The 17,041-nt window shown below is 48.3% G+C and overlaps 1 protein-coding gene across 1 annotated transcript in view; it reads right to left on the bottom strand.

Moving 5' to 3' along the window:
* LOC134459529 (histidine ammonia-lyase-like) overlaps positions 1–1,509 on the bottom strand; it is an 11,338-nt gene extending 9,829 nt beyond the window's left edge. The window contains exons 1-3 of the mRNA XM_063211891.1: positions 1,296–1,509; positions 542–590; positions 311–341 (exon numbers count right to left, since the gene is read on the bottom strand). Of these exons, the coding sequence (XP_063067961.1) occupies positions 311–341; positions 542–590; positions 1,296–1,509 (294 nt within the window). The remainder of the gene's footprint in view (positions 1–310; positions 342–541; positions 591–1,295) is intronic.
* Positions 1,510–17,041: the final 15,532 nt, after the last annotated feature.

Genomic DNA, 17,041 nt, shown 5'->3' with positions numbered 1-17,041 from the left:
TCATGTAATAATTCATATATTAGTATCATCATATTTTCAAATATTTGTATCATTTATAGTAGGATAACAGAATCAATACCTATTGAATCTTGAGTGAATTATTCAGCAGTATGTACAACCACATGTGCACCTGTGCATGCACGCCCGCGCGCGCACACACACACACACACACACACACACACACACACACACACACATACACGCACTCACACACGCACGCACACACACACACACACACACACACACACACACACACACACACACACACACACACACACACACACACACACACACACACACACACACACACCTCAGTTGGCTCCACCCAGGATCTTTGTGCACTGCGGTTTTGGTTAAGGCAAGTGACAGTCAGAGCAGGTGCAAAGTGAAGTTAACATTGTGAACATTGGCAAATTAATTAATAATGAATTAATTAATGACTTAAATAATATGAGTATGACTTTGCATATGAATATGAATGAACAACAGGATAATGTGAATAATGAATACACTGTGTGAGTTTGCATGCTTAAAAGGATACTCAGCGAACACTGGAACAGCTGGGAGCGACCAGTTCTCTCCCTCCATCACTACAACAAGGAAAAGGGAAAACAATGTTTTAATCATGCACAAACTGCTGCTGCATGCATTTGGTGTTTCCTGTGCTGTGGTGTATGTTGCAGGGCCGGCCCGAGGCATAAGCGAATTATGTGATGGCTTAGAACAGTGGTTTTCAAAGTGGGGGCCGGGGACCCCTTGGGGGGCCGCGAGGAGGTGCTAGGGGGCCGCGGCAGGTTGGTTGGAAAGGCAAAATGAACAATTGGATAATTTGAGTAACTAAAATAAACAAAAAATAAATCATAGAAATCATACAAAAATCCCTTTAGTTAAGAACTGCATTATCATAATCTACGGCATCTCTGTGGAAACAGACTCACAGACCTAGACTACAGTTGTGAAAGGGGTGCGCAGCAGAAATAGTGTGGCACGGCCTATGTAAGGGGGGCCTTGGCCAGAATCTGCCGGTATATGGGGGGCCGTGTCATGATAAAGTTTGGGAAACATTGGCTTAGAACACACACACACACACACACACACACACACACACACACACACACACACACACACACACACACACACACACACGACAAAGACCTTGGGTTATATGTCTAACACTACAGTAAATAAAAACTGGTGATGGGGAAGATCGATACTTTATGGGAGCTGCCTGTCCCGTGTAGTGCGCAAGTGGCGTGCATTTATACAAATGTTCTATAGGCACCGACAGAACTTACCGAGGTCAACGAAATCGTTATTGCGCAGAACTGTTTTGGTCGGCTTGTCCAGACCCAAGGGTGCGCCATCAGAACAGCGTCTCATTTGGAACTTTAACTGCGTGGGGCGTCCACTGAGGGCGATGGCGCTCTGTCCTACCTGGGCCACGCTGGCGTTGGGATCCATCATCACCTGCACCCATTTACCTCCGACTTGGACGCTGACACGAGTCATGGTGCTAAAGGGGAAAATAAAACGAAGGATTGAGGTTCTATTTTCACGTATGCCTATGCCTAACAATAATACATTCTTTGTTTGAAATCCTTGAGGTGAAAAGGTGAAGTGAAAAGGTGGAAAGGGTCAGCATCATGTCGATTGGAATAGGTTGACTGCTTGGTTTGTGTGGACAAAAAATGCTTGATGATACTGGTATCATCTTTATGTTTTGTTGTATGATTTTAATTAAAAGAGAATGGGGTTTGAACGTAGGCCTAATGTCGATAGGATGGAAATGTAAAAATGAAAGGTGCTACAGTATGCCTCTCCGTCCAATGCTGGCATCGTGTCTCTCATCCTGAATTGCCATGGCTAGGCCAAACTGGAAATGAACATTTCTTGGTAGTATACAACACAGTGGTAGACATCAAGCAATCAGAGAGAGAGAGAGAGAGAGAGAGAGAGAGAGAGAGAGAGAGAGAGAGAGAGAGAGAGAGAGAGAGAGAGAGAGAGAGAGAGAGAGAGAGAGAGAGATGAATTTAATGACATCTCAAACTATCCTGTCAATAAAGGCATAACAAGCCCCTAAAAATATACATATTTAATAGGCATGATGATGATGATAATGATAATATTGATAATAATAATAATAGTTATATTGTAATCATAATAATTGCAAAATCAATTTAGAACAGATAGGCCTAATAATTCAGTTCAAAATGTCATAAGATCACTCTTATCCATTGATTTCAATTCCATTTCCATTACCATGTCATTTAGACATGTAGGCCTAACACATGATTCATTCTATTTGCATTGCTCTTTTCCTAAAAAAGTGAGTTTACACCTCTATGTCACTCCTAATGTTTAACATCTATTCATATCGAAACATAGCATATTTTGCTGAAAATATAAGTTGAAGGCTTATGTAAAGACTAAAAAGCAAATATCTAAAAACCCAGTGCAGTGTATTCCAACAAATCATTCCATCAATATAATGTTCTTAGAAAGTCTTTGTGAATTCAACATTGTTTTCTGTTCTGTTGTCATTATTGAATTACACTGTATTGTATTGTATTCTGGTTTGTTCCTCTCTAATATTGTATTATAACATACCTGATGATTTTATGGTCTTCCGGAAGTTGTGCAGCAAAGATTGCTCCTGAGGGGGTCTTCGTCTGAGTGACCAGCCAGGTAAATAGATGTCCCGCAGTGTGTCGTTTTTATATGATCTGCTACTAGGACGTTTGCTCAGATGCAGTGGTTGGGAAGTGTCAGGCCCACCCATAAAAACTCTTGCACACACATACGGTAACTTGCAGTCATAAGATCATACGGTCATACGATCATAAGCCGAACCGCTCTGGTCATGGCTCCTGTTCAGCGTAGATTAATACATTTCTCAAGTCAAAAACAGCACAGTCTTGTCGCTCACTCACCCATAGGCCTACTGCAAGCCTCAAGCAGCAGAAAACACATAGGCCTATGCCGCCATTGTGGTCCATTACCATGCCCTTGTAACTTATCAAACCGAGTCAAGTCAAACAACACTATGTGAACTGCACTGTCTATACGTCTGTAACACATTTAAAGCAGTAAAGCATCTCATATTGCTTTTTTTTAATTCTCATGGCCACTTGTTTTGCTTTTGTTGCAGAGAGAGAGAGAGAGAGAGAGAGAGAGAGAGAGAGAGAGAGAGAGAGAGAGAGAGAGAGAGAGAGAGAGAGAGAGAGAGAGAGAGAGAGAGAGAGAGAGAGAGAGATTGATTCTAAAGACTTTATAAACCTGTTAAAAAAAACCCTAATTTCACAAACTTACAATGTGTCAGCTAGAATCCAGCGTGTTCTTTTTAAAGAGTCAGAGAACGGGGTGTACCATTCTTGATGAGCTAGTTTATGTATCCAAGCATCTAGTATATCATTGAATGGAGGTAGAAAAACTGAAGCATTTCAGAGACACTTTGGACACTTTTGTAGTTTTTGATCTTGTGTGTGTGTGTGTATGTGTGTGTGTGTGCGGGGGGGTGTATGTAAGTATGTAAGTGGGAGAGGGAGATCTGACCCTATGAATATGGTGAATTTTTGTGAATGTAGGCCTATGTGCAATGTTGTGTGTAATGTCCCTGTGTCTTCTTCTGTATTTATGTATGTATGTATGCTACTTGATACCTTAATTTCCCTCGGGATCAATAAATGAACTCTACTCTCTGGACTCCTGTGACCTTATAGCATCACCAACCCAGAATTGTTCTTTTTCCCCTATATCCTTTTTGTAGTTGAAAAGACCATCCCCCATCTGTCTCCAAGAACCTGGCCCATCTTTTAACATCATATGAGAGTACACATGCCTCCCATCAGGTTTGTTTTACCCAACCACCAGTCACCAAAATCATGATCTGGATTGTCAATCACAAAAAGAATTAGACCTACCTTTTTTTAATCAAACAGAGGGTGCTCCATTTCTGGAAAAAATATTGACTCATTAAACAGAAACATAGTCTGGCGCTGACATCCACCGAAAGATTTTGGCTCCGCTGCCCGCACATAGTCTGGCCCAACCCTCCTAGCTCGGTTCGCACACAGTTCTGCCAATCAGCAAACAGTTGAGAGCGGTGACGCAGAACTTGTCCGCGGAGTACTAATTGGTTAAGGTAAAACTATTGTATTCATACTTTTGGCGTGTTATTATTTGTATGCTTTGGCAACACTGTATCGTTACAGTAATGCTAATAGAGCACAATTTGACATTCTATTTGAATTCGGAACTCCAATGAATTCAAATTGGAGAGTAAGGTCAGACCATCTCCCACCCTCCATGGACACAGATTCCTCTTAGCTTTTGCCAGACTCCCGCCCAGGCTAATAGAAACAGTCCAGTTTCAGAAACAAGACTACATTAAATACGAAACTAATGTTACTAGTCGCCAATCATACCTACCACCACCATCAAATTATAAGTATTCATTATGACTGGAAAATTGCACTTTTCGTACAAGAAAAGGGGGATCTTCTCCATGATCCGCCATTTAGAATGTCCAGAAATAGCCATTTTTAGCTGCAAAAATGATTGCACTTGGGCCATACTAGAAAATACCAGTGTATTACTCAGTAAACTTTCTTGAAAAGATCATATTTGGCAATAGGCAACCCAGTTTCAATGAGAAGCATAGTTGCAGTAGGCTACTTTTTGTGACTATTTCCTGCACAGTGTACCTTTATGTTCTCAAAACTAAAGATTTTAAATAAAATAAGCTTTTAACCAAAAACAATATTTTTATGAACTTTGACGTATAAAGTAGGCTATTTAATTCAACAAAAGTAATGTTGCAAATGTTGTGTGCTGTGTGTGTGTGTGTGTGTGTGTGTGTGTGTGTGTGTGTGTGTGTGTGTGTGTGTGTGTGTGTGTGTGCATGCATGCTTTTGGCTACATCGGATCTGTAACTTGTATCCTTGTTATTTTTCCATCCTTTCCACTCATCACATCTCCCCTTTCTCCAACCTGCCATTTTTTTTTGCAGCTTTCAACTTTTTCAACTTTTCCTACTTTTTTTTTCCTTTTTAACATTCTTTTTAACCTTTTTTGGGACTCCCAGAGCAGGGAAGCTTTTCATTGTATATATGGGTAGATGACACATTTTTTTCACAAAATATTGTTTATGAGGGAAACAACTATATGTCCACGTAGTGCAGCAATTAATCTTTCAAAAACTCCAATTGGTCACAATGTAGGTCTATTAATTGATGATTTATTTACGTTGATAAAGCAATTTGCTGAAAATATGTCCTTTGGTGTGTCGTTAAGAAATATATATATTAAGTAATGTAGAAATGGCTTGATGGAGTTTTATGAACATTGTTACACTCTTCATATTTATTGCAATTTTTTAAAGTGTTAATTAAATGAGAAATTACCATTTAAGTATTTTTTTCCCCATTAGAGGTGAGCTTATTAGAAACCTTCGAGGAAATACAGGGATATCTTTCTTTTTAAATTTTCAAAATTGTCCGAATTTATACTAACTTTTCAGGGATGATAATTTGTTCTTCCCTAATGCAATATTCAGTGTTTATCAAAAATATTGTTAAGTTCAAACAAATATTTGAGCATTTAAAAAGTGTCACACCGTAGGACATTCATGTCACGCTAAAGGACAGAAATGCAAAACTGAGCCAGAAACAAATGTATCAGCATGATTATTTTGTCTTTTGATCATAATGTAATGTTGTACACTTATAAGTCTTTAAATCATAGCTTATCAGCCTATATTAACACTTAATGACAACCATGAGGTCATTAAATGTAACCTGCAGAGCTCATAAGACTCATACTGAAGTGTGACCTTGGCATGACCATCACACCTCACCCTCTTTGTAGGTATGCTATGACTGTCACACCGTTGAACCTGTAGTGTGTAGTGGCCAGTGCCTGTTTAGTATCTGAAGCTGGGAAGCACATTTATGCTATATATTGAGCTCTCCGCAGCATACTTTATTCATCTATACTTCTCTATACTCTCTCACTCATCTTTCCTTCACTGTTACCGTTATATTATATGGTTTCAAAGCACCAATAATGACATTTTATATCCTATCCTATAGATAGTATCTAAAATCAACAGCAAATATTCATCAACAATGCATCAAAGTATAAATTCTAATGGCCAATAAAGGAATAAGTAATTTGAATACACAATATGTAGGCTATCTAGTCAAACAACAAAACAAACAAAAAATGTACTACCAGTTGTTTTAAAAGCTGTTTGTCCTTTGGTGTGATACTCCAAAGTGTCACACCATAGGACTTTTACCATCACACCATAGGACTTTTGAGCTTTTGAGTTAATTTAAAGCCATGTTGTTGCCAAATGAAATACAATTTCACCTTTAGTAAGATGCATTTGCATACATAAACATAAGAAAAAAATATAAAAATATACAGTATTGTCAAAATGTATTTTATGGCTGTCACACCAAAGGACTACAAAACTAATACATCTTGTGGTAGCAAAACGTAATTGATTGATTGAAGAACTCTGAGAGAAAAAACTAAAATCCACCCTTGCTATTGGCTTCTTAAGGGTCTGAAGTCACAATTTAAGAACAGCTGGAGCTTCAACAATAGATAATTATCCACAGAATTGCCCAAAAATGTGATGTCACACCACAGGATATTGTTTTCTGTGACAAAGTTTCAGAAGTCCATATGGTCTCAGAAAAATTGGAAAAAAATTAAACATTGCCACTTTCCAAAATAGACACCTTGAAAAACATGCCAGGATTGTTTAGAGAAATGACTGAGCTTTGATTATTTATTTAAAAATGTTATAACATTTAGAACCAGGCTTGTGACAGTCACACCATAGGACAAATGTGGCATTTGACTCAAAATTAAGTATACTTATTTCAACTCTGGTTTTATTACACATTACGTTTTCACAACATGGACACTAGTTTGATCATTTAAAACATTGACAATTTCGAAAGCATGAATTTACTTAATTTTAAAAGCCTGTGACAGCAAAATGTTCACGTCACGTCATCTACCCATATATATGTTTCATATATACTGTGCGGTGAGCACTCCGAGAAACCATCCCAGTCACTCGAGCCCCACCTTCCACTTCAAAAGAACGCAGCTGCACGTCAACTTGCTAACAGGCTCCACACACCTCACGCATCGCGTATTAAGTCATCATCATAATTAATTAGGCAAATGAAGTCATGTCGTACGCTCAAAAAACAATCTCCTGTCCATGATAACACACACAGTCTATTCGTGTCCACAGCACAACCAATCTTCAATGTCAACACCCTGACCCATCAACAAAAGGCACCACGGCAAACTTGAGCATGTTCATGTAAAAGGCTACACTGTAGTGCTTTCTCAACTGACATAATTCACTTAATCATTTGTGTATTTGGTTATATGTTATGCTGTTCGTCATCTCCACTGTTCTGTTCACTTTATAGTCGCGGTCCCTTTAAGAGTTCCGATGACGTTTAATGTTGCCGGCTTTTCTGTCATGCGCGGCGCCATGTTTTTAGTCAGTTACAATAACTTAATAAACGCGACTCACAGAGTCTTAATGTGAGAAGTTGTACGGCTCATTTCTTCGCCTTAAGGCAACTTCCACAACCCACAGCTTAATAATTAGATGAATCTTACCTTAAAGCAGTATCACGAGTATGTTTTTCATGCAAGTTAGTTCCATTAAAAGCCCGGGTGACATGATGAAGATATTTTGTCCCAGTGTGTTCAAACTACTTGAAGCTGCAATCCATCTGATAATGAATATTTCCACAGCGATGGCAAACGGCTCAGCTATTGCCTGTCATCTGAACCGTCTTTCTTGCTACTTCTCAGCATTTTTTTTGTAATAAAGACAAAACACCAAAGACTGCCATGTTTTCTGTACGGCTAGAGTTTGAGCAAGCCTTGCCTTGCTAGTTGTTGCTGCTATCATACTGTAGCGTTTCCGATGGCTGGAAGAATGAGGTGAACGGGTGATATTCCTCAGGAAGGTTTATTAACTCGCCAACACAGCGGCGCATAAAAACAGGCAGCCAAACATCTCAACCTGTAACTCTTGACAACCACTTCTCACGCGCAACATTCTAACCCCTAGCCCCCCGCCCCCCAGAACGCAGAATCCCACAACAACAGATAAACAACAGACACACTGGAGACAGGGTACGAGGCAAAGGGGAAACACATAGAAACAACACGAGAACACATCAGCAATCAAGAACACACTTAACATTAAATCTATAACATAGGTCGTTACACTACCCCCCCACCACAAAGTTCCTCGCCCCCGAGGGAACAAACAAAGTCTGCCAACCGCCGAGGAGGTCTTCGCACCCGGCGAGGGCGGGCCACCGGGGAGGGTGGCACTGGTGGGGGCGTGACTCCCGCAGAGGCAGGAGACACGTTGGGGAGCATCCCTGAGCCTGAGGGGGGGGGCAACTCAGGAGGCAGCGGCGGCGGGGAGTGAACAGGGCTGGGGTGCCCTGCTGGAGAGCCTGGCAGGGAGTGGGGGGTTGAGGGGCTAGGGTGGGACACTGGGGATGATGACCCTGGAAACTGCGCGCCACCGTTGGGGGCCGGGGAGTGGGGCTGTGGTCCAGACCCCCCCGGGGCGGGGGTGGGGCTCCCCGGAACGAGTCTTGGCCGTGAGGGGTGAGCAGGGGGGTCGGGACGTGTCGGGGGACAGGCAGGCGAGAGTGGTGGGCCAGGGAACAGGGGGGCTGCGCTGCCACGATACGGGGCCAGTCTGTCTCTGTGCAGCGCCACCTTTCGGCCACGTGGCGGCAACATAACCCTGTACACCACCTCGCCCATCCTCTCCAGCACTCGGCAGGGACCCATCCAGGAGCTGTCCAGCTTTGGGCAACGGCCCTTTTTCCTCTGCGGGTTGTATACCCAGACCAGCTCCCCCGGCTGGAAATGACGTCCTCTGGCCCTGATGTCGTAGTTGCGCCTCTGCCGGGCGCCCGCCTTCTCTTGTTGTACCCGTGCGAATGCATGAGCCGACTCGAGGCGAGCCTGAAGCTGGCTGGCATACTCAGGGCCGGGGGGAGCGGCCGGGGCGTCTGGCGGACGGCCAAACGCCAGCTCAGCCGGTGTACGGAGTTCCCTCCCCAGCATAAGAAGGGCGGGAGTGCAGGCGGTGGACTCCTGAACTGCTGACCGGCAGGCCATGAGCACCAACGGCAAATGTTCGTCCCAGTCTCGCTGATGCTCAGAGGTGAGTATGGCCAGCTGCTGACCCAGAGTACGGTGGAGCCTCTCCACCAGGCCGTCGCTCTGGGGCCTTAGCGGGGAGGTACGGGTCTTGTGGATGCCCAGGCGACTGCACATGGCCGAGAACACCCGGGACTCAAAGTTCCTTCCCTGGTCGCTGTGGAGGGTGTCAGGCAGGCCAAATCGACTAAAGATGCCCTGCACTAGGGCATTAGCCACAGTCTCTGCCTCCTGATTGGGAAGGGCGTATGCCTCAGGCCACTTGGTAAAGTAGTCGATGACAGACAGAATGTAGGTGTTACCTTTGTCGGTGCGGGGAAGGGGGCCCATCACGTCCACGGCCACCCTCTCCATGGGGGCCCCTACAAGATGCTGCTGCAGATGGGCATGGGACTGACCTGTCGGGCCTTTCCTGGCCGTGCATGGGTCACAGCGTCGACAGAGGTCCTCCACATCCCGGCGGAATTGGCCCCAGTAGTACCCCCGTCGAAGGCGGCGCAGGGTCTTACCCACCCCGAAGTGCCCCGATCCTGCAGTCCCATGCACCGCCTCCAACACCGCTGTCTTCAGGCCCTTGGGGACCACCACCTGCCAGATCTCTTCCCCCGTGGCCGGCTCCTTCCACGCCCTCTGCAGCACGCGGTCCTGTAGACGGAGGGCAGGAAACTTGGCCCAGAGGCCCTTGGTGGCTAAAGAGAGCCTGGCCACCTCCTCCCACGGCGGCCTCTGCCGCTCCTCCACCCACCGCAGTACCGGCAGCACGTCGGGGTCCAGTTCCTGCTGTCGCCTCCACTCCGGCGCGTCCACCGCCTGGAGCTCCCTGCAGGTGACGGTGCTGGCCTGCCGCACGGCCAGCTGGTGTTCCTGCTCGCATAACTCCTGCTCACGCTGCTCCCTGCGCTCACAGTAGTGACACCCCTCTGCAGCACAGGGGCGACGAGAGAGACCGTCGGCGTTACCATGTTGTGCCCCGGCCCGGTGCACCACAGTAAAATCGTAGGCCTGCAGCTCCTCCAACCACCTGGCAACCTGCCCCTCTGGCTCCTTGAACGACATGAGCCATTGAAGAGCGGAGTGATCAGTTCGGAGGGTGAAAGGCAGGCCGCACAGGTAGTAACGGAAGTGGCGTATGGAGAGCACCACCGCCAAGAGCTCACGGCGGGTGACACAGTAGCGTCGCTCAGCCTTGTTGAAGGAGCGGCTGAAGTACGCCACGACTTTCTCTCCATCCGGCCCTGGCTGTGACAGCACTCCTCCGACGCCCACCCCGCTAGCATCAGTGTCCAGAACAAACGGCAGGGAGGGGTTCGGCGGGGCCAGCACTGGAGCCTCGCACAGGGCCTGGCGCAGCTGAGCAAAAGCCTCCTGGCAACTGTCTGTCCATGAAAAGTCCTGGTCCTTTTGCAGCAGCTGGAACAGGGGAGCCGCAATGGAAGCAAACCCTCGCACAAACCTCCGGTAATAGGATGCCAGGCCCAGGAAACTTTTCAAGTCCGCTGGCGAGGTGGGGACGGGCCAGCTGCTCACAGATTCCACCTTGTCCTCCAACGTGCCGACGCCCTCCCCCCCTACACGGTGCCCTAGAAAAGTCACCTGACGCCGCATGAAGTGACACTTGTCCGGGTGGAGTTTCAAGCCAGCACCTCGGATCCTTCCCAGCACCCGACGCAGTGACTCCAGCGCCGCTTCAAACGAACCGCCGTGAACCAAGATGTCGTCCAAATAGACCAGGCACTCCTGGCGGGGAACGCCAGCCAGTACCCGGTCCATGAGTCGGGCAAAGGTGGCTGGAGCATTGCACAGACCGAAGCTGAGGACCTTGAACTGCCAGAGGCCCCGACCCGTGCAGAAAGCTGACTTCGGCACCGCGTCTGGTGACAAGGGCACCTGGTGGTAGCCGGAGCGGAGGTCCAAAGAGGAGAACCAGGATGACCCAGACACCAAGTCCAGAGACTCGTCCACCCGTGGCAATGGGTATGAGTCCTTCCTGGTCACCCCATTCAAGGGTCTGTAGTCCGGACACAGGCGCCACGTACCGTTCTTTTTGGGTACCATTACCACGGGTGAGGCCCAGGGACTGTCCGAAGGCTCAATGATGCCGGCCTGCAGCATTCTCAAGAGCAACCACAACTGCTCCTGTTGCTGGGTGTCCAAGCCCTCGCAGTTCTCCCTCCATATCTCAACCAGGGCAGAGTGCTGGGCCTCCTCCCTCAGGGGAAGCAGAACGGGGGACGAACAGCTCCCACTGGCAGGAACCGGTGCAACCCCGCCGGGTGTAGATGACCTGGGGCTCCCCGCCACCTGAGAGGGTGACGCCAGGGGGGTAGCGGAGTGTCGGAGTGGGGTTGGAGGGCGTTGGGGAGGAACACCGACCCGAGGCACAGAGGTTGCAACATCGCGGGCGGCGAGGGCTACAGGCCCCGACGTTGAGGGCGACACGGCTGACAACTGGAGGGCGGGCCCCTCTCGGAAGCTCAGCGTGCCCCCCCCAGATCAAGCTGACAGCCCGTAGTCTTCAAAAAGTCCAACCCCAGTATGCACGGGTCCTGCACACTCGCCACCCACACAGGATGACGGATGACCCTCCCTCCCACGGTCAGAGTCAACATGCCCCGGCCTTTCATTGGGGCCAACCCACCCGTGACCGTGCGCAGCTGCACAGTGGTGGGTTCCAGTGGAGTATGGTCGGGCACCACATCCGGCCTCACCAGAGTCACTGTGGACCCGGTGTCTACAAGGGCTGTGCAGGGGACCCCTTCAACAGTCACCGGTATGTGGCAAAAGTCCCCAACGCAGGTGCGTCCGACTACCACCACATCCAAAGGGGGAAGGCTGCCGTAGGTTGGCGCTGGTGAGGAAGAGGGGGTGGAAACAGGCGGCGAGCTGTCGTCTGCTTCAGGGGGAGATGAGGCAAGGCCTCCCCGTCGGCGCTGTCGGGCCCCTCCTGCCGGTGAGGAAGAGGGGATGGAAGCAGGCGGCGAGCTGTCGTCTGCTTCAGGGGGAGATGAGGCAAGGCCTCCCCGTCGGCGCTGTCGGGCCCCTCCTGCCGGTGAGGAAGAGGGGGAGGAAACAGGCGGCGAGCTGTCGTCTGCTTCAGGGGGAGATGAGGCAAGGTCTCCCCGTCGGCGCTGTCGGGCCCCTCCTGCCGGTGAGGAAGAGGGGGAGGAAACAGGCGGCGAGCTGTCGTCTGCTTCAGGGGGAGATGAGGCAAGGCCTCCCCGTCGGCGCTGTCGGGCCCCTCCTGCCGGTGAGGAAGAGGGGGAGGAAACAGGCGGCGAGCTGTCGTCTGCTTCAGGGGGAGATGAGGCAAGGCCTCCCCGTCGGCGCTGTCGGGCCCCTCCTGCCGGTGAGGAAGAGGGGATGAAAGCAGGCGGCGAGCTGTCGTCTGCTTCAGGGGGAGATGAGGCAAGGCCTCCCCGTCGGCGCTGCTGGGCCCCTCCTGCCGGTGAGGAAGAGGGGGAGGAAACAGGCGGCGAGCTGTCGTCTGCTTCAGGGGGAGATGAGGCAAGGCCTCCCCGTCGGCGCTGTCGGGCCCCTCCTGCCGGTGAGGAAGAGGGGGAGGAAGCAGGCGGCGAGCTGTCGTCTGCTTCAGGGGGAGATGAGGCAAGGCCTCCCCGTCGGCGCTGTCGGGCCCCTCCTGCCGGTGAGGAAGAGGGGGAGGAAGCAGGCGGCGAGCTGTCGTCTGCTTCAGGGGGAGATGAGGCAAGGCCTCCCCGTCGGCGCTGCTGGGCCCCTCCCGCAGACGACGAAGAGGAGGGGGTTGGGGCTGGGGTCCGTACAGCCTCCCCTATACGGACCCCACACCGTTTCCCGGAGAATTTGGTAAGTTGGGGCACTGCCGGAGGAGATGGCCTGGCTGGCCACACCCCCAGCACAACCTAGGCCCTGGCCGTGCGTTCTGCGATGACTGCAAGGACACAGCGCGAATCAGCTCCGTGACCTCCGCCACCCACGCTGGTTTCTCAGGCGTCATGCTGTTCCCCGTCGCGGCCCTGGCTATAGGGGTGCCCTCGCTGCGCCCGCCATCACCCGACACACCCCACACGATCTCCCTCTCCACCGCCAGCTCTAGGGCACTCTGCAGCGACTGTGGGTGTGCCAGCTGGACATGAACACGTAGCTCAGTGGGGGACAAAGCCCTAATAAACTGGTCCCGCGCCAACTCGCTCTGCACAGCTGGAGACATGTGACCGTATGCCCGGCGGGTGAGGCTCTCGATATCATTGGCCAAGACCCGCAGTGGTTCCCCCGGCAGCCGGCCTCTGTTGCTCAGTTCGTTCTTAATAAGGCCGGGCTGCACGCACTGCCCAAACCGCCTCTTCAAAGCCCCCACTAAAGCCCCATAGTCTTGCCTATCCACTGGACACAATAACAGCAGGCATTGCAAGGCATCATCGGTGAGACACATCGCTAATTGGAGGGCCTTGTCCTGTACAGTCCACCCACTAGCCTGTGCTAATAACTCAAATTGGGCATGGAAAGCCTCCCACTCTGACTTGCCTGCATACTTTGGTGTCTTCAGGTTTGCTGCTGTCGCCGTGATGTTGCGGGCGCCGCCATGTTGTGTGTTTACATTCGCAGCTTGAACTCCTCTCCCCTCGCGCAGAGGTTCCAGGCCAGCGCTCGAACGTGAAATTCCCGCTGAAGCAGCCAACCTCAACGTCTCCTCCCTCAGCTGGGACCGAGTCCGTAAAAGTCTCTGGTATGATGACGATGAACCTAACTCCGGATCACTTTCCGCCTCCCTCTTCACTTTCACGCTAGGAACCCTCTCCATCATGTCCCGTAGTCAAAACGAAATAAATAAAGAACAATAAAACTGGCCGTAATGATACCAGACGCCGCACAAGCCAGATGCTAACTGTCACTGATAACCGGCTAGCCCAAATGGCACTAACACTAAACGAAATGAAAGGTGAGGGGAAAAAAATAAAATAAACAAACCGCTTTACTTCTGACACCAATTGTAGCGTTTCCGAGGGCTGGAAGAATGAGGTGAACGGGTGATATTCCTCAGGAAGGTTTATTAACTCGCCAACACAGCGGCGCATAAAAACAGGCAGCCAAACATCTCTACCTGTAACTCTTGACAACCACTTCTCACGCGCAACATTCTAACCCCTAGCCCCCCGCCCCCCAGAACGCAGAATCCCACAACAACAGATAAACAACAGACACACTGGAGACAGGGTACGAGGCAAAGGGGAAACACATAGAAACAACACGAGAACACATCAGCAATCAAGAACACACTTAACATTAAATCTATAACATAGGTCGTTACAATACTTTAAGCAGGAAGGCTACTACCTGAATTGTAACAATTTTTCATGTTGGCCGCTGTGATTGGCTTAAGTATTCCCGCCATGTCGAAAAGCTTTGCTTTTGCTCTCCATTGACAGTCTATGTGATATTAATAATACGCATGCGCCAACTTCTACATTGACCGCGTTGAGGGCAATGGAGAGCAAAAGCAGAGCTTTTCGCCATGGCTTTGCCTGGCATTCGAAAGCTGAGCCTTCACCAGCCAAGGCTGCGCGACACGTTCCCATAGCAACCTGTTCAAGCCTGAGTGCTTTGCTTCGTGCGATAACTTGGGGTTTTGATCGGTCTCCGGTTACTGTAGCCTAATTTTAACAGCTAATTTCTAAATGAATGTTTTTGTTATGCATGTGAACTCTCAAGAATAGTTTTTAAAACACGAGTTAGTTTTTTATTTTTACAAAATTTATCCTAGGCTGTGCCTACCCTGAGTGCACGTCTCTGCCCTGTACACACGATCAGGCGCTGCGTGCATGTGTGTGTGTGTGTGTGTGTTTGTGTGTGTGTGTGTGTGTGTGTGTGTGTGTGTGTGTGTGTGTGTGTGTGTGTGTGTGTGTGTGTGTGTGTGTGTGTGGTGTTTATGCATGTGTATCTGAATGCGTGCATGTGTGTGTTTGTGTGTGTGTGTGTTTGTGTGTGTGTGTGTGTGAGAGAGAGAGAGAGAGAGAGAGAGAGAGAGAGAGAGTGAGAGAGAGAGGGCTCGATGCCCTCTGTCCCACCTGATAGGTAACAGGTTTCTACTTTCCCACAAAACTGATAGTTGAATAAATATTCAGGTTGTGGAAAAAGCACACGATATACCATATTGCTAACTGGAGTAACTGGGCCTAAGGTCACCCCAAAACGACCCTACACAATTCCTGACTTACTGTACAAAAGGAGGGTGATATATGTAGGTAATGATGGGATTTATTTGGGATTTATTCACGTCATGTAAAATACACTTTTAACTGGTGACGATGGTTCACAATATAGGAGCGTAACCCCCCCCCCCCCCCCCACACTCTCTCTCTCTCTTGCTGTCTCTCTCTCTCTCTTTCTCTCTCTCTCTCTCTCTCTCTCTCTCTCTCTCTCTCTCTCTCTCTCTCTCTCTCTCTCTCTCTCTCTCTCTCTCTCTCTCTCTCTGTCCTACTNTCCAACTGCTACAAACATGCAGGTTTAAGAGTCTGTTCAACACTTAATAAATGACTGCATACATGAACATGTGTGTATCTGTGTGCGTGCGTGTGCATGAGTGTGTTTGAGCTCTCTGTAGTCTACTTTTTTTATGGTGGGTATACGTACTGTATATTTGAGCATTTTTTGAAGTGAGTATACTGTATATATGTGTGCTATTCAAAATAATGGATCAATCCATTTTAAGTGGGTATACTGAAATCCCTGAAATTGAGAAGTGGGTATACTCTGTATACCCACGTTCTACATAGACTACACCACCAGAGATTCTTTAAGTATATAGAGATATGCCAACACAATAGGTTTCTATTGGCACCTAACGCGACCAGGTTAAGGGGGGCCATAATAGAACCAGGAAACAATGGGCCAATTCTCTCTACTCTCTCTGACACCACTGGTATGGAGGTAGACCCTTTGATGCCCCCTGACTGCCTCACCTGATAGCTAACAGGTTTCTAATTTCCCACAACACTGATAGTTGAATACACACTCGTGTTGTGGAAAAAGCACACGATATACCATATTGCTAACTGGAGTAACTGGGCCTAAGGTCACCCTATACGTCCCTACATACAAACGTAATTCCTGAGTTATAAAAAGAGAGTGATCACAGAGTCTATGTCCCAGACACTGCTGCTGCTGCTGCTACATGCGTCTACCAGTCTACCAGTCTACCAGTCTACTAGTATTGCTGTTATAGACACCAGTGACAGACAGGGCTCCTAAAGGTAAGATGACTGTTTATTACACTTGGCAGTCGTAAAATATGAATAACAGGTGTTGTACTAAATAGAAAATACTACTAACCCCTTGCCCTTAAGGGCTATTTTTGAGTGTTTTTGAGGTTTTGCACAATGTCTACTTAAATGGTTCCTGTGCCTGCATACTTATCATGAACCTATCATGAAGTGGCTGGTACCATTTGAAAGTAGAGACTCTGTAGAATCCACAGGAAGTGACAGGAGGATGTTGTGATGTACTGCCAAGGACATACAGGGGTTTGAACATCTTTTTTTCTGACAGGTGGTTTTAGAAACTCTTGGAAATTACTACATTTCAGCAGTTTAGCTGATACATTTTGCCGTGGAAACAGATTTGATACTCATACACAGGTCTACAGAAGCTGTTTGTCAAAGGGGATATTTTTACACCTATATATGACCTTTCCCAAGACAATTATGCGTTTTGCCATGTGTTTTATTGTAGACCTTTTGATTAGTCAAAATGCACCCCACAAATAAGGTCTCACTGTTCAAGAACAGTTTGAGCTAGAAGCCTCATGATGGTCTCAAATGAAAGCTTACCCCTT

Source organism: Engraulis encrasicolus, chromosome 12 (assembly GCF_034702125.1).
Source record: "Engraulis encrasicolus isolate BLACKSEA-1 chromosome 12, IST_EnEncr_1.0, whole genome shotgun sequence".
Taxonomy (NCBI): domain Eukaryota; kingdom Metazoa; phylum Chordata; class Actinopteri; order Clupeiformes; family Engraulidae; genus Engraulis; species Engraulis encrasicolus.
The sequence above is the reverse complement of the archived record's forward strand: the minus strand, read 5'-3'. Positions and strand labels throughout refer to the sequence as shown.